General features: G+C 45.3%; 1 protein-coding gene across 1 annotated transcript in view; it reads right to left on the reverse strand.

The window, feature by feature from the left end:
* LOC139266579 (CUB and sushi domain-containing protein 1-like) overlaps positions 1 to 17,121 on the reverse strand; it is a 3,131,815-nt gene that overhangs the window by 1,837,725 nt on the left and 1,276,969 nt on the right. The window contains exon 5 of the mRNA XM_070884173.1: positions 12,226 to 12,433. Within this exon, the coding sequence (XP_070740274.1) occupies positions 12,226 to 12,433 (208 nt within the window). The remainder of the gene's footprint in view (positions 1 to 12,225; positions 12,434 to 17,121) is intronic.

The raw sequence follows: 17,121 nt of genomic DNA on the forward strand, positions 1-17,121 counted from the left end.
TTGTGCGAGGCCCCTTGGGGAAGAGTGACCATAATATGGTGGAATTCTGCATTAGGATGGAGAATGAAACAGTAAATTCAGAGACCATGGTCCAGAACTTAAAGAAGGGTAACTTTGAAGGTATGAGGCGAGAATTGGCTAGGATAGATTGGCAAATGATACTTAGGGGGTTGACTGTGGATGGGCAATGGCAGACATTTAGAGACCGCATGGATGAAGTACAACAATTGTACATTCCTGTCTGGCGTAAAAATAAAAAGGGGAAGGTGGCTCAACCGTGGCTATCTAGGGAAATCAGGGATAGTATTAAAGCCAAGGAAGTGGCATACAAATTGGCCAGAAATAGCAGCGAACCTGGGGACTGGGAGAAATTTAGAACTCAGCAGAGGAGGACAAAGGGTTTGATTAGGACAGGGAAAATGGAGTACGAGAAGAAGCTTGCAGGGAACATTAAGGCGGATTGCAAAAGTTTCTATAGGTATGTAAAGAGAAAAAGGTTGGTGAAGACAAACGTAGGTCCCCTGCAGTCAGAATCAGGGGAAGTCATAACGGGGAACAAAGAAATGGCGGATCAATTGAACAGGTACTTTGGTTCGGTATTCACTAAGGAGGATACAAACAACCTTCCGGATATAAAAGGGGTCAGAGGGTCTAGTAAGGAAGAGGAACTGAGGGAAATCTTTATTAGTCGGGAAATTGTGTTGGGGAAATTGATGGGATTGAAGGCAGATAAATCCCCAGGGCCTGATGGCCTGCATCCTAGAGTACTTAAGGAGGTGGCCTTGGAAATAGCGGATGCATTGACAGTCATTTTCCAACATTCCATTGACTCTGGATCAGTTCCTATGGAGTGGAGGGTAGCCAATGTAACCCCACTTTTTAAAAAAGGAGGGAGAGAGAAAACAGGGAATTATAGACCGGTCAGCCTGACCTCAGTAGTGGGTAAAATGATGGAATCAATTATTAAGGATGTCATAGCAGTGCATCTGGAAAATGGTGACATGATAGGTCCAAGTCAGCATGGATTTGTGAAAGGGAAATCATGCTTGACAAATCTTCTGGAATTTTTTGAGGATGTTTCCAGTAAAGTGGACAAAGGAGAACCAGTTGATGTGGTATATTTGGACTTTCAGAAGGCTTTCGACAAGGTCCCACACAAGAGATTAATGTGCAAAGTTAAAGCACATGGGATTGGGGGTAGTGTGCTGACGTGGATTGAGAACTGGTTGTCAGACAGGAAGCAAAGAGTAGGAGTAAACGGGTACTTTTCAGAATGGCAGGCAGTGACTAGTGGAGTGCCGCAAGGTTCTGTGCTGGGGCCCCAGCTGTTTACATTGTACATTAATGATTTAGACGAGGGGATTAAATGCAGTATCTCCAAATTTGCGGATGATACTAAGTTGGGTGGCAGTGTGAGCTGCGAGGAGGATGCTATTAGGCTGCAGAGTGACTTGGATAGGTTAGGTGAGTGGGCAAATGCATGGCAGATGAAGTATAATGTGGATAAATGTGAGGTTATCCACTTTGGTGGTAAAAACAGAGAGACAGACTATTATCTGAATGGTGACAGTTTAGGAAAAGGGAAGGTGCAACGAGACCTGGGTGTCATGGTACATCAGTCATTGAAGGTTGGCATGCAGGTACAGCAGGCGGTTAAGAAAGCAAATGGCATGTTGGCCTTCATAGCGAGGGGATTTGAATACAGGGGCAGGGAGGTGTTGCTACAGTTGTACAGGGCCTTGGTGAGGCCACACCTGGAGTATTGTGTACAGTTTTGGTCTCCTAACTTGAGGAAGGACATTCTTGCTATTGAGGGAGTGCAGCGAAGGTTCACCAGACTGATTCCCGGGATGGCGGGACTGACCTATCAAGAAAGATTGGATCAATTGGGCTTGTATTCACTGGAGTTCAGAAGAATGAGAGGGGACCTCATAGAAACGTTTAAAATTCTGACGGGTTTAGACAGGTTAGATGCAGAAAGAATGTTCCCAATGTTGGGGAAGTCCAGAACCAGGGGTCACAGTCTGAGGATAAGGGGTAAGCCATTTAGGACCGAGATGAGGAGAAACTTCTTCACCCAGAGAGTGGTGAACCTGTGGAATTCTCTACCACAGAAAGTAGTTGAGGCCAATTCACTAAATATATTCAAAAGGGAGTTAGATGAAGTCCTTACTACTCGGGGGATCAAGGGTTATGGCGAGAAAGCAGGAAGGGGGTACTGAAGTTTCATGTTCAGCCATGAACTCATTGAATGGCGGTGCAGGCTAGAAGGGCTGAATGGCCTGCTCCTGCACCTATTTTCTATGTTTCTATGTTTCTATGTTTCTATGGTAGAGGGTGGTATGTCGACCAGTTTTGGGCCCTAAGTGTGGTCTAACCAAGGTTCGATGCAGGGGTTTAGCATACCCTCCCTACTTTTCAATTCTATACCTCTAGAAATAAATCCTAGTTGCAAACATGTGTTGCAACTTTTAGTGATTTGTGTATTTGTACCCTGAGATCCTTTTGTTCCTCTACCTCACCTAGACTCGCACCCTCCAAGTATTGTAACCTCGCTATTCTTCCTACCAATATGTAATACCTCACATTTATCTGTGTTGAACTTCATTTGCTAATTATATGCCCATTCTGCAAGTTTATTAATGCCTTCTGTAATTTGTTGCAGTCTTCCTCAGCATTAACTATCGCCCCCAATTTGGTGTCATCCACAAATTTAGAAATTTTGGGGCCAAGTTTCGAGCCGCGTCTAGAACGGCACAGTCCCGACCTGGACGCCCGTTTTTCGCGCCACAAAGTGCGCCAAAAAAAACCCTCCAGATTCTCCAGCTCCCTGCAGGTCCTCTGGCCCTCGGCGCAGCGCAGCAGGAGCTTTAGGGGGCGGAGCCAGGTCCCTGCGCTGAAAACAGTGCTGGGACCTCTGCACATGCGCACTACAGTGGGCGCGCATGTGCAGTAGCTCCAGGCGCCTGAAACTGTGTGGGAGGGGCCGAAGCACGCAGCCCCTAGCCCTGGCCGAATGGCCTCACTGGGGCTGTGTGAAGAAGGCTCCTCCCACGGCCAGCTCCTGCTTCCTCCCGACCCGACTCGACTCCCGCTTCCCGCCTCCAGACTGGACCCGACACCGACCCGACTCCCGCTTCCCCGGACTGGACCCGACCCGACCCCCCGGACTGGACCCAACTCGACTCCCGCTCCCATCTCCGGACCGGACCTGACACCGACCTGACTCCCGCTTCCCCCCCCCCCGCCCCCGGACAGGATCCGACCTGACCTCCCTCCCCCCGACCTGACCTCCCTCTCCCTCCCTCCCCCCCCCCGACCCGAACCGAACCGACCTCCCTCCCACCACCCCCCCGATCCGCGCTCCCCCCGACCCGACCCAACGCCACCTACCTGTAAATCTGGTGCTGGGGATGGGCCCTGCCCGAAGTCTCGGGCCCGGCCCGTTCAGCCTCCCTCCCCCTTCTCCTTCCCCGCCCCCCCAATCTCCTACCCCCCCAATCTCCTTCCCCCCATCTCCATCCCCATCTCCTTTCCCCCCCCATCCCCCCCCCTTCTCCCCCCTCCCCCTTCTCTCCCCCTTTTCCCCTTTCTCCCCCCTCCCCCTTCTCCCCCATTCCTCCCCCTTCTCCCCATCCCTCCCCCTTCCCTCCCTCTGCTCCCCCCCTCTCTCCCTCTATCCCCCTCCCCTCGCTGTCAGAAACACAGACACTGACAGACAGAGAATGAGAGACACACACAGACAGACAGAGAGATCGAGACACTGACAGAGACACACTGGGGGGGGGGGGGGGGGCATCCCAGCACGCTGTTGGAGGGCTCCCGGTGCTGCAGTCGGTAAGTAGAAAATGTTTTACTTCTTAATTTTTTTTGATTGATTTATTGGTTGATTTATTGATATATTTATCATTTATTATTGATGATGGCTCTTTATTTGTAAAACTGAAGTGTTTAATGTTTGTAAACTTCCCTTTAAACCCCCCCCCCTCCCCCCATTCCCTATGCCTGATTTGTAACCTACGCCTGATTTTCTAAAGTGTGGACAAGGTTTTTTCGAGCGTACAAAAATCTTCACTTACTCCATTCTAAATTAGTTTGGAGTAAGTTTTCACTGACGAAACTTTGAAAACTGGCGTAAGTGGCCGGACACGCCCCCTTTTGAAAAAAAATGTTGTTCCAAAGTGAAACTGTTCTAACTGACTAGAACTGGAGCAAACTAAATGACGAGAATTCCGATTTCTAAGATACTCCGTTCTACACCAGTTGCTCCTAAAAATCAGGAGCAAATCATGGCGAAACTTGGGGCCTGTGTTTTTGATTCCAATCGTTAATATAAATTGCGAACAGTGGTCCCAGCACTGATCCTAGTGGAACACTACTGCCCATCTTCTGTCCCTCTGTGAATAGCTACATTTTACCCCTACTCTCTGCTTTCTGTCTTGAAGCCAGCTTGCTATCCATTCTGCTACTTGTCCCCTGACTCCGCATTCCCTGACCTTGTTCATCAGTCTATTATGGGGTACCTTAGCGAAGGCCTTTCGAAAATCTAGATAAATTACATCTTCTGCATTATCATTGTTTACTCTCTCTTTGTTAACTCTTGGTCAAGCAAGACATTCCCTTTTGAAATCCACGCTGACTATTCATTATTATATTTTTGGTTCCTAGATGTTCTATTTTTCTCCTTTAGTAAGGATTCCATTATTTTTCCTACCATCATCATCATCATGGGCAGTACCTCGAAACGAAGATGACTGACTTGCTTCCACGCCAAAAAAGGATGAGTTCACAGGTGTTTCAATAAAGGACCTAATATTCCAGGTCCCGAACTACATGCTGAAGGGTGGAAGATGCCTGTGCGTGGATTTTTTTTAACGTGTGGTGGCCGTTGCACACCAGCCACCACACAGGCTTAACAGAGCTAGGTCTTGGTCCAGTGGCAAGGATTACCCAAGACGACTGGAGACCAGCTCTGCTGCAGGGACCTAGTGCGCACATGTATCGCAATGTGGGCTGGTCCGTGCTGCCCCTGTGTCCCTGGCCCCGAACTCACACCTTCCTGGGCCACGATCACATCCCTCCACAGTATTTTGCCACTCCTGCTGTATCTGCCCACGCTCCAATCACCTTAAGATGTCAGAAGCGACTGCAACATCCCCTGCTCTCTGATACGGAAGGAGGGGGAGGTCTGCACAGTAGAGTTAGCAGCCCAGAGCAACATTGGCAAGTGTGCAGAGCAGCCCCGGGTGTAACGAAGCCTCTTGCCACTGCTGTTAAACTGACTGGTCTATAATTTCCTGGACATGTTCTATCTCCTTTCTTAAATGTAGGTATTACGTTAACTATCCGCCAGTCCTCTGGCATTATAACTTTTTCTAACTAATTATTCAATATGTGTAGTGATGCCTCTGCTATCTCTTCCCTAGATTCATTTAAAATGCGTGGATGCAATCCGTCCGGACCAGGGGTTTTATCTTCTTTGAGTTTGATTAGTTTATTTAATAATTTCTCTTTTTTAATTTTTAAATGTACTTACCTCATTCGTAATCTCATCATCCAATGTCATGTCCACCTGTTCTCTCTCCCTGTTAAATACTGAAGGAAAATAATGATTTAATATTTCTGCCATCTCTATATTTAGTTTCTCTGTAGGAAACAAATTGCCCCATTCTGTGAGCAGACTCAGCTATGCTCGGAGCTCAGAGCAAGAAATGTTCGGTGCTCTTTGTAGACCTGAGCAGCGGTTGTTTATAATAGACACAGGTTATTGTACATTTAAATGACTTACATTGTAATGCCAAATCCAATAATAAATCATAATATATTGGAAAAATAGATTTACCTTGTTCAGTCTACCTCAAAATAATCAGGGAAACTGGTTCAATAGTTATTTTTTAGTAAACTACGATGGACATAACAACATAAAGTATTGGGAAAATATTTGATTATTGAAATATATATTTCAAATAGTTTTTATGAAGAAAATTTTTTAAGACACTTATATATGATATTAAAAACTTAACATACAAACATGTACACTGTCTATCATACATCCCATAGAGTCCTGCACAACTATATTGCTAATTCCCTCAAGGCCGTTCCAAATCTTTCAGACAATTAGCAATCGAAAGAAATGCACCATTCTGCCTTAAGCTGTAACAGAATCTCAAAATAGTATTATTCTAGATTCCTGTAGGTTTCTCTCTTATGGGATGTCCACAAAACTATCCACTCAAATCTTATGTCTTGTCAGTTTTCATTTAAACTTCCTGACGTTGCAACAAATCAGTTTATTTAACACACCCAAGTGAAATGCTGCAACAATAAATCATAGATTCACCTCGTTCCTTGTCTGAGAGATCACTATGTGTGACTGAAAGTTTGTAAAAATGTATATATTTAAATACAGCAGGAAATCTGAGCAGCTTTTTGTAATTGTACTAAAGCTATTAAAGCAACATAAAACACTCTGAAGACCTGGAGTAATCACATGGAAGGCGATTCAAGCATACACCATTATCATCATCATCATCATAGGCAGTCCCTCGAAATCGAGGAAGACTTGCTTCCACTCTAAAAATGAGTTCTCAGGTGACTATATAGTCCAATACGGGAATTATAGTCTCTGTCACAGGTGGGACAGATAGTGTTGAAGGAAAGGGTGGTTGGGGAGTCTGGTTTGCCACACGCTTCTTCCGCTGTCTGTGCTTGATTTCTGCATGCTCTCGGCAAAGAGTCTCGAGGTGCTCAACGCCCTCCCGGATGCTCTTCCTCCACTAAGGGCAGTTTTGACCCAGGGATTCCCAGGTGCCGGTGGGGATATTGCACTTTATCAGGGAGGCTTTGAGGGTGTCCTTGAAACGTTTCCTCTGCCCATCTGGGGCTCGCTTGCCGTGTCGGAGTTCCGAGCTGGTCGAATGTGGTCAGTGCTTAGACGCTGGGGATGTTGGCCTGAGCGAGAACAGCACCAACCCTTGTACATGGCCTTCTTTGACCTCACAAAGGCTTTTGACACTATCAATCGTGAGGAACTATAGAGTGCCCTCCTCCGTTTCGGCTGCCCCAAAAGTTTGCCACCATCCTCCGTCTGCTCCACAACGACATGCAAGCCGTGATCCTGACCAGTGGATCCACCACAGACCTAATCCACGTCTGGACCGGGGTCAAGCAGGGCTGCATCATTGCGCCAATGCTCTTCTCAATCTTCCTTGCTGCAATGCTCCCAACACTCTCAACAAGCTCTCCGCTGGAGTGGAACTAAACTATAGAACCAATGGGAACCTGTTCAACCTCCATCACCTCCAGGCTAGATCCAAGGTCGTCCCATCCTCTGTCATCGAACTACAGTACGCAGACGACACTTGCGTCTGTGCACATTCAGAGGGCGAACTCCAAGCCATCATCAACATCTTCACCGAGGCGTACGAAAGCATGATCTTACACTAAACATCCGTAAGACAAAGGTCCTCCACCAACCTGACTCCGCCACACAGCACTGCACCCTGGTCATCCAAATCCATGGCGCGACCTAGGACAACGTGGACCATTTTCCATACCACGGGAGTCTACTATCAGCAAGGGCAGACATCGATGAGGAGGTCCAATGCATACACCATGGTTCACACAAAGCACACTGCAGCTATTTGGACCCCCTACTGCCTTCCAAAGCTACAATACATGACTGAGTTGCCGAGGTTTCTGAGTAAAGTGAGCTTTGTACGTGTACCTTGCCTACTCAGGTCACCTAGGTCCAATTTATCCACACAACTAGTAAATGGATATCTATCAGGAATAATATTCAGTGAAGAACACAATCAGAAAAGACAAACAACCAAAAGGACAACAAGCAATCACAGCCCAACTGAATAATCAATGGTTATGCAACAAAATTCTCATGGCAATTTCACGCCACCGAAAGTTGAATTTTGTCAATAGCTGTTACGTGCCTACACAACTGGACTGGCCTGTAATTGGGCCTGAAACTGCCAATCCCTCACCTTGCCCCCCTGGCTCCTTTTTTTCCATATATTAAGCTTATACTGGAAGTCTGAGGAGCTAGAAAGACACAAAACATAAAAAGGATGTACATTGCTCAAGGAAGTGAGTAGGAAGGGTGGGGGTGGCTGGAGAACACTAGACAACCTGACCCCATTAGTAGCTTCATGGAGGTCAGGTACTTTCCGACCTGCTCCTAAGCCTCTCCAGCAACAGGTTCCCTCATGCTGAGCAGCAAGGGTTTTTAGCTATACACTTTAAAAAAAAATAATTCCTGGGATGTGGGCGTCGCTGGCAAGGCCACCATTTATTACCCATCCCTAATTGCCCTTGAGAAGGTAGCGGTGAGCCGCCTTCTTGAACCACTGCAGTCTGGTGAAGGTACCACCATAGTGCAGTTAGGGAGGTCCAGAATTTTAACCCAGCGATGATGAAGGAACGGCGATATACTTCCAAGTCAGGATGGTGTGTAACTTGGAAGGGATCTTGGAGGTGATGGTGTTCCCATGTGCCTGCTGCCCTTGTCCTTCTAGCTGGTAGAGGTCGTGGGTTTGGGAGATACTGTCGAAGATGCCTTGGCGAGTTGCTGCAGTACATTTTGTAGATAGTACACACTGCAGCCACGGTGGTGGAGGGAGTGAATGTTTAAGGTGGTGGATCGGGCGCCAATCAAGTGGGCTGCTTTGTCCTGGATGGTGACGAGCTTCTTCAGTGTTGTTGGAACTTAGTAACATTAAAAGCCTGGGAGTCAGATAGTAAGTGGGTTTTTTTTCATCTGGTTACCACTCAGTAAATGGAATGATAGCACTGGAAAGAATTGGGGAAAAAAGGTCCACTGACATCCTGTTGGGAGGCCAGCCATTCCAATTTTCAGGTGGACCTCAATTTAGGTGGTCAGCACCCCTGTTGGAAATAGGCAGAGGCCTCGTTAATATATGCAACATTTTGCTGCAGTCCCTCATGTGTTTGAGATTTAAAGGCTTTCATTATTCTTCCTGCTGCCGAAAGCTGCTGCTCTGTTTCACGCCTGGTGCTTCTACCCTTCCCGTATGAGGTGCTGCCCCAAGCCCATGATGATCCGTTGCCCCGGTGGATTTCACAGCCTTCCAACTGGTGAGCTGCCTATAAGCAGTGCAATTAGCGCAGGCAACTTGCCTCTCGCATGCAAATGAGATTCGACCATGAAAACTATTCAAGCCTTCCCGCCAAATACATCCGGCAGGAAAAACTGACACTCTGCCTGCCACCCACTCGATCTACGTCATTATTGAAAATCAGTAGTGTTTGTGGCTGGCCAGTTACTGGAAGAGACACAATCCTGGGAACTGTGACAGAGCTTTGACATCTGGGATAACTTTAGAAGCCAGGATAAGGTTATGCTTTGTTTTGGTCCTGGCTCCAGTTTTGGTAGCAGTTTAAGTACATTAGATAAGGAGGCCAAGGATTCTTGGATTGTACAATGCTGTGTGGATTGTATTGCTTTGAGAATTTCTGGATAGTATTCAGGCTAATGTGAAGCATATGGATGGGCACAATAGTTAAACAACAGACTGTGATACAGGATGAATACACACCACAATATTTCGATGACAACTTCTGTCTCAGCCTATTTTTGTTCGACAACTCGACAACATTTAAAAGTTTGCACAATCAATTCCAATGTTTAAATGAATTGCTTTCATTAAATAACAGTTTTAGAATTATCACAATTAATTTCTTGATTCATAATGAATTAATTTCTGTTGTTTATTGCATAAAATTTTAAAGTTATAAGATGACTTTTCCCCAAATTGAATATGTATTGATAAAAAATTACGACAGTTTGGAAATTGTAACCATGTAACTGTTACTGTCAAAAACCAAGAGGTTTGACACTTTAACAGAGAATATGGTATCTCAAGTTTTATCCTTGTCAATGGCGTCACAGCTTGACTGTTTGGAGTGGAGCGTCAGCTCAGCTAGACTTTCCTATGGCCAAGCTTTAGTATTGGTCAATATTGCCTCTTCTCTGTTTCTTTCAGCTTCCATTATGGCAGTACTCTGCAATCATGAGGTGCTCTATTTGATGACCAGCTGAAAATCTCTCCCACTGAAGAGTCTGTGCAACACTTGAGGTTGAGATTTGAAACCTGGGCCACTTTTACACACCTAGTCTAGAAGCTGCGTACACAAATGCTTTGAAGAAAGTCATGTACCTCCCTCACTCCATTATGAAACAGTGTGTGGCATGCACGAAGGTGCTTTTAAAAAATGCAACAAACCCAACTGGAAATGTGAACTTGCGCAATATTAAAAGCCATCCAATTATGAGTTTCAGGAACAAGCCATGCTCACAAGTATCCTGCCAATGGCCCATTCCACCAATGCTTAGCATTATCATATGATCACATGAAAGTGACCTTTAACTCTCCCAGAAGCTTAACCCTCATCATGTGAGAAAAAAAAAAATCACCTTTATTCAGCATGATTTATGATCAGGTAAACCAGATGAGTTCACAGATAAATGTGGTGTCATGGTAATCATTATTTCCAGGTGGGCAGAGGAAACGCTTCAAGGACACCCTCAAAGTCTCCTTGATAAAGTGCAACACCCTCCCCCCGACACCTGGAAATCCCTGGCCCAAGACCACCCCACGTGGAGGAAGAGCATCCGGGAGGGCGCTGAGCACTTCGAGTCTCGTCACCGAGAGTATGCAGAAACCAACCACAGACAACGGAAGAAACGTGCGGCAAACCAGACTCCCCACCCACCCTTTCCTTCAACCACTGTCTGCCCCACCTGTGACAGAGACTGTAATTCCCGCATTGGACTGTACAGCCGCCTGAGAACTCACTTTTCTAGTGGATGGAGTCTTCCTCGATTTCGAGGGACTGCCTATGATGATGATATTTCAAGTATCAGTTAAATGCTAGTTTCAAAATTGTCACCTTCCTGAATGTCTGTATGCTGAGCTTATCTATTGTGATTATCAGGTTGGCATTGAGAATAAGGCCATTGCTTTCTTCTCTCATTTAAAAAACTGAAGTGATGTAATCAGTTACTTGATTTATCGTATAACCCTTCGAGTAAATACATGGAATTAACTATCAAAGCATTGAGCGCAATTTAAGTGATCAATGCCTGAAAAATATCTCTTTAATTGACCTTCAGAAGATCAGATGAAAATTATTACTGCACTAATTTCCCAATTACTCTCATTAATATTTTGGAATTGAGGCCCAATGGAAATTGAAATCTGCATGATTAACCCAGAAGCTCCGTTCAATCTCCTGCAATATTATTTTAACATCTGACTATAAGCACACAGTCATTTTACTCAGTGACAAAATCCAAATCACATATTGCAAGTATACTCATACATGAAAGACCATGGACCCTATTTAGGATCTTTCCAATGTTGGTGTAACCCAGTTCATGGGCAGCTTGTCACTGAGCTTTGTGGTAGAAAATGCAAAGAATGACAAACTAAAATCTCAGCTTTAGCCCAGGTATTCAGGTGATGTTGCAGCAGAGTTTCTGGGGAACGTCTTTCTTCCAATGCAGTATCATAATGTAAGAAGTTCGAAAAGAGGCTATTTAGTCAACTTTCCTTTGACTATGTAGATATTGCAGTGCCACAACCGTCAATTCTTTCAAGTAAACAATCGATTTTAGGCAAACGGATTCCTGACAAGAGACATCAGGAGAGACCAAAGTTTTAAGAAGAAATCTGACTGAAATTTCTAGCCAAATGGCCAAAAGATCCCATAGTTTACCAGTGGCATATTTTCTGCCATTCTGCTCTGTCATAGTACAAAAGACTCTGCTCATACAAACTACATACAGCAATATTGAATTTAACATCGTGGCAAGACTAGGAATACAACAACAGCCAGCAGTCTTGTAGTAAAGAGGATTGCAATCACAGCACCAACTAAATAAATAATTAAATCTGACGAACCCTCTCATCCGATTTTCCAAGTACAGGTTAAGTTAGTCATTAGTAATAATCAAGCCAACAGGATATAGTTTAGCATATATATGTATTTAATGCAGACAATCATATTTTAGCTGCAATCCTTCAACAGATCTTCAAAATCATTTGCAATTCACATAAATGGAAAACATTTAAAGTAATCTTCGCCAAGATCCTTTTTTCTGAAAAATAGCCCCACGAACAAACTATGTGGTCTTTTTTTTTTTAAGAAGCGACTCAGCTTTTGAAAAGAAAAAACAGCCACTGTACTTGCCATATAGTTGGTGCTTCAGTCCCACTAATCTCCAGGATATCGTATCCATCTTCAAGCTGAAAATCGGAGAAGATGAGCGCAATGGTATCACCAGGCTCTGCCAGGATGGTCCATGTGCAGTCAGCATTATTGTTGTATTCAGACGGAAAGTGTGGACTGGAAATCACACCACTGGTCCCTCGCAATGTCCCACCACAGGCTCCTTCAGCTGCAAAAAGAGCAAGAAAAACAAGTGATGCACAGAGTTCATGAGGGAGAACACTCGGGAATCAAATTTTCAGCTCAATGCTGAAACAATTTATTTCTTCATCACTGACATTTTCTCAATAAAATATAAAAATTCTCTATGGTTAAGAATTTCATGACGATTCAAAGAACTCTTAAATGAAGTCAAGCTACACAATACTTTTTATCCAACATGCATATGGAAACGAAATGTAATGGTGCAACGTATACTGTATAACATTAAATAATCTGGGTCTAACTATCATATCAAAAGTACATATTTTCTTCTAAGATTGACGAACTAGGGATCGAATTGATGTTTGAATTGGAGCAACACTACAGAGGATTCTGAAGTCAAGAAACAACACAACTGGTCTCTAGTCAAGTGGAAACAGCCTTTATTTAGTCAACAAAGAATACCTGTCAGGGTTGGTGAGTAATATATATTCTGAACTACCATTTAACGCGTCTATAGCAATTGTACAGCTTTCAAATACAACAGTAGTGAATAGATCTCTGGTCTTCAGTGTCATGTTTCTCCCTTTGTTTCACTGGGGTGCTGTGATTTTGAAGTAGGCAGTGTTGTGTATGCAATAACTGTTAGACTGAGTACTGTTTAACTCCAAGAGGTGTAACCTTGGCTCTGCTTTATTAAGGTCCAAAGTGGCTGGCCTTTTATAGTTGGGCTGCAGTGATGCCATCTAGTGGCTAGTGATTCCAAAAGTACATACATGACAATACCCCCACCTCTGAGATATTAACATAGCTTTTTACAAATTGAGATGGTCCGGTGTTTTATGCTCCCAGGTTGTCTGTCTCAGTTCAACTCCAGCATTGGGTGAGTGTTCAAAATCTGTTGTGACTGGTGGCTGGGTGGCTGACCTGGTGGGAGTGGCAATGGCGGTGTCAGGGATTGAAAGTCCCGATTCACTGATGACCACTGAGTCCTCTGATGACTGGGGTGGGTTGGTTGGTCATCGATTGTCTCTTCCTCCGACTGTTCTGGTTTGTTTGCATGCTGCAGCTTTGTCTGATCCATATGTTTCCTGCATGTTTGCCCATTCTTGAGCTTGACAATAAATACGCTATTGCCCTCCTTGTCCATGACAATACCAGCAATCCACTTGGGACCCTGACCATTATTCAGAACATATACAGGATCATTTACAGAAATATCGCGTGGCACAGGTGCGCGATCGTGATACCCTTGCTGACTTTGTCTTCGATATTCAACATGATTATTCAAGTCAGGGTGTACAAGAGATAGCTTGGTCTTAGAACCTCTCTTCACCATCAGTTCAGCAAGCGAGACAGTGTGTGGTCTTGTCCTGTAACTAAGCAGTATGCATGACAGGCGAGTCTACAGTGACCCTTGGGTTACTCGCTTCATACTCTGCTTTATGATTTGGACAGCGCATTTTGCTTACACATTGGATGCAGGTTTGAATGGTGCTGACCTTACATGTTTGATACCATTGAGTTTCATGAACTCTTGAAACTCCTGACTGGTGAAGCACGATCCGTTGTCGTTAACAACGATGTCAGGCAGACCATGTGTCGCGAACATGACACTGAGATTCTCAATGCTAGCTGTGGATGTGCTGGATGACATGATTATGCACTCTATTCACTTCGAATATGCATCCACCACAACTAAAAACATCTTCCCCAGGAAGGGAGCTGCAAAGTCGATGTGGATCCTGGACCATGGTTTCGATGGCCACGACCACAGACTCAGCGGCGATTCCGCTGGTGCTTTGCTGAGCTGCATGCAAGTGTTGCACTGATGCACAGATGATTCCAGCTCAGAGTCAATTTCCGGCCACCATACATGAGACCTGGTGATGGCTTTCATCATTATAATGCTGGAATGTGTGCTATGTAGCTCACGTACAAATTTCTCTCTCCCTTTCTTGAGCATAACAACACGATTGTCCCACAGTATACAATCCGACTGAATAGACAGTTCGTTTTTGCGACGAATGTAAGGTTTGGTCTCCTCGCATATTTGCTTGGGTATGGCAGACCAATCACCTTTGAGGATGCAACTCTTCACCACCGATAAAATCGGGTCCTGGCTGGTGCAGGTCTTAACTTGTTGAGCCATGACTCTCAAAAGCATCCATAACTAACAATAGGTCCGCCGGTTGTGGCTTTTCCACCTCTGGTGTGGGCAACGGCAGATGGCTCAAAGCATCAGCACAATTCTCGGTGCTAGGTCTATGGCGAATGACAAAATCATAAGCGGATAATGTCAGTGCCCATCTCTGGATTCGGGATGAAGCATTGGTATTGATACCTTTGTTTTCAGTGAAATGAGTGGCTTTGATCTGTCTCCAGTTCAAACGGAAGACCAAACAGGTACTGATGCATCTTTTTAACCCCATACACATGCTAGTGCTTCTTTCTCTACCATGTAGGCTCTTTCCGCTTTAGACAAACTTTTTGAAGCATACGTGACTGGTTGAATAGCTTGTTGGAGTACGCAATCAATTCCATATGACAAAGCATCACAGGCCAATTCTAAACATTTACATGGGTCATAATGTACCAGCAGCTTATTAGAGCAAAGAAGATTAGTGACTTTCTCAAAAGGCACCCAGTTGTCACCTTTTCTTAGCAGCATGTGCAGTGGTTCTATTAAGGTGCTCAATTTAGGTAGGAAGTTACCGATGTAGTTGAGTAGACCCAGTAACAAACACAGCTCCGTCACATTCTGTGGCCTGGGTGCATTCTTGATGGCCTTGGTTTTCACATCCGTGGGCCTGATGCTGTCAGCAGCAATTTTCCTCCCCAGGAATTCGACCTCTGGTGCCATGAAGACACACTTCGAGCATTTCAATCTGAGTTCTACTTTGTCCAGACGATGTATAACCTCTTCCAGGTTGTTCAGATGTTCCGCGAAGTTACAACCTGTGATCAGGATGTCATCTTGGAACTCGAGGGTTCTGGGAACGGACTTCAGTGGACTTTCCATGTTCCTCTGAAATATTGCTGCAGCCGAGCGAATTCCAAAAGGAGACCTGTGATAAATAAACAATCCTTTATGTGTGTTAATGCACGTAAATCTCTTCGATGTCTCGACCAGCTCGTGTGTCATGTAGGCCTACGTCAAGTCTAGTTTAGTGAATGACTTCCCTCCTCCCGGCTAGCGTTGCAAACAAGTCATCAGCCTTCGGTAACGGGTACTGATTCTGTTTCGAATTACTGTTGATCGTAGCCTTGTAACCTCCACAGATTCTGACTGTGCCATCATTTTTCAGCTCAGGAACAATGGGGCTGGCCCATTCATTAAATTCAATCGGTGATATGATCCCTTCATGCTGGAGTCTGTCCAGTTCGATTTCAACCTTCTCCCTCATCATATACGGAACTGCCCAAGCTTTATGATGGACGGGTCTTGCATCCAAGTCCATGTGGATCTGCACCTTGGCCCCCTTGAAGTTGCCGATGCCTGGTTCGAACAGCAAGGGGAACTTGCTCAGTACTTGGTCACATGTATCTTCCTCCGACGACAACGCCTTGATGTCGTTCCAGTCGCATGTGATTTTATCAAGCCAATTCCTGCTGACCAGGGTTGGGCTATTGCCTGGCACAATCCATAGCGGTAACTCATGAACTGCACCGTCATACGACACTTTAATTGTGGCACTGCCAATCACCATTACGAGTTCTTTGGTGTACGTGCGCAACTTGGCATTGACTGGACTCAGTCTGGGCCTCAAAGTCTTAATATCCCAAAGCATGTTGAATGCCCTCTGGCTCATTATCGATTGACTCGCCGCCCCCGCGCCCCCGCATCCAGTTCCATCGATACCGGCACCCCATTAAATTTCACGTTGATCATTATCGGTTTGCTCTTAGTTAGGAACGAGTACAGTCCATACACTTCCTCCTCTGGTATCTCGGATTGCGTATCCGGATCCGTGCTAGTCTGACCATCATCCTCCACGTGGTGTGTCGCAGCACGCTTGCTCATCTGCGGACACTTGCACTGGAGATGCCCCACTCTCAGACAGCCTTTGCAACTTCATTGCTTAAATCGGCACTGCTGGTGCCGGTGATTTCCCCCACAACGCCAACACTGAGAAATCGGATGCATTCCCGCTGGCGGACTTTGGGCAGCGTACGCAGGTTTCGAGTACGCAGTTGGGTAGGGCCTGCTATGCGCCGCTATGCCGAACGGCGAATCAATTATATTTACAGTACTTGCCGAGTTTCGATTTTTCACTGATATCTGCTTTAGACTTCTATCCGTCGTCATGCATGACTGAGCGATCGTGATGGCCCTGTTCAAGTCCAATGTCTCCACCGCCAGTAGTTTATGCAGGATCACTTCGTGGTTGATGCCGATTACAAAAAAGTCCCACAGCATGTCTGCCAACACAGCCCCGAACTTACATGGTCCTGCTAGACATCTCAGGTCGGCAACGAATTCCACCGCATTCTGGCCCTCTGAGCGAACATGCGTATAAAATCTGTATCTTGAGATGATGATGCCTTCATCTGGCTTAAGGTGGTCCTGTACCAGTGTACACAATTCTTCTTACATCTTCTCTGTTGGACTCACAGGCAGGAGTAGATTCTTTATCAGAACATAAATTTTTGGACCACAAACCATGACGAACACCGCTCAGTGCTGATCTGCGTCGCCGACCTCTTCCATTTTAT

This window comes from Pristiophorus japonicus, chromosome 7, assembly GCF_044704955.1.
Source record: "Pristiophorus japonicus isolate sPriJap1 chromosome 7, sPriJap1.hap1, whole genome shotgun sequence".
In the NCBI taxonomy this organism is placed as follows: domain Eukaryota; kingdom Metazoa; phylum Chordata; class Chondrichthyes; family Pristiophoridae; genus Pristiophorus; species Pristiophorus japonicus.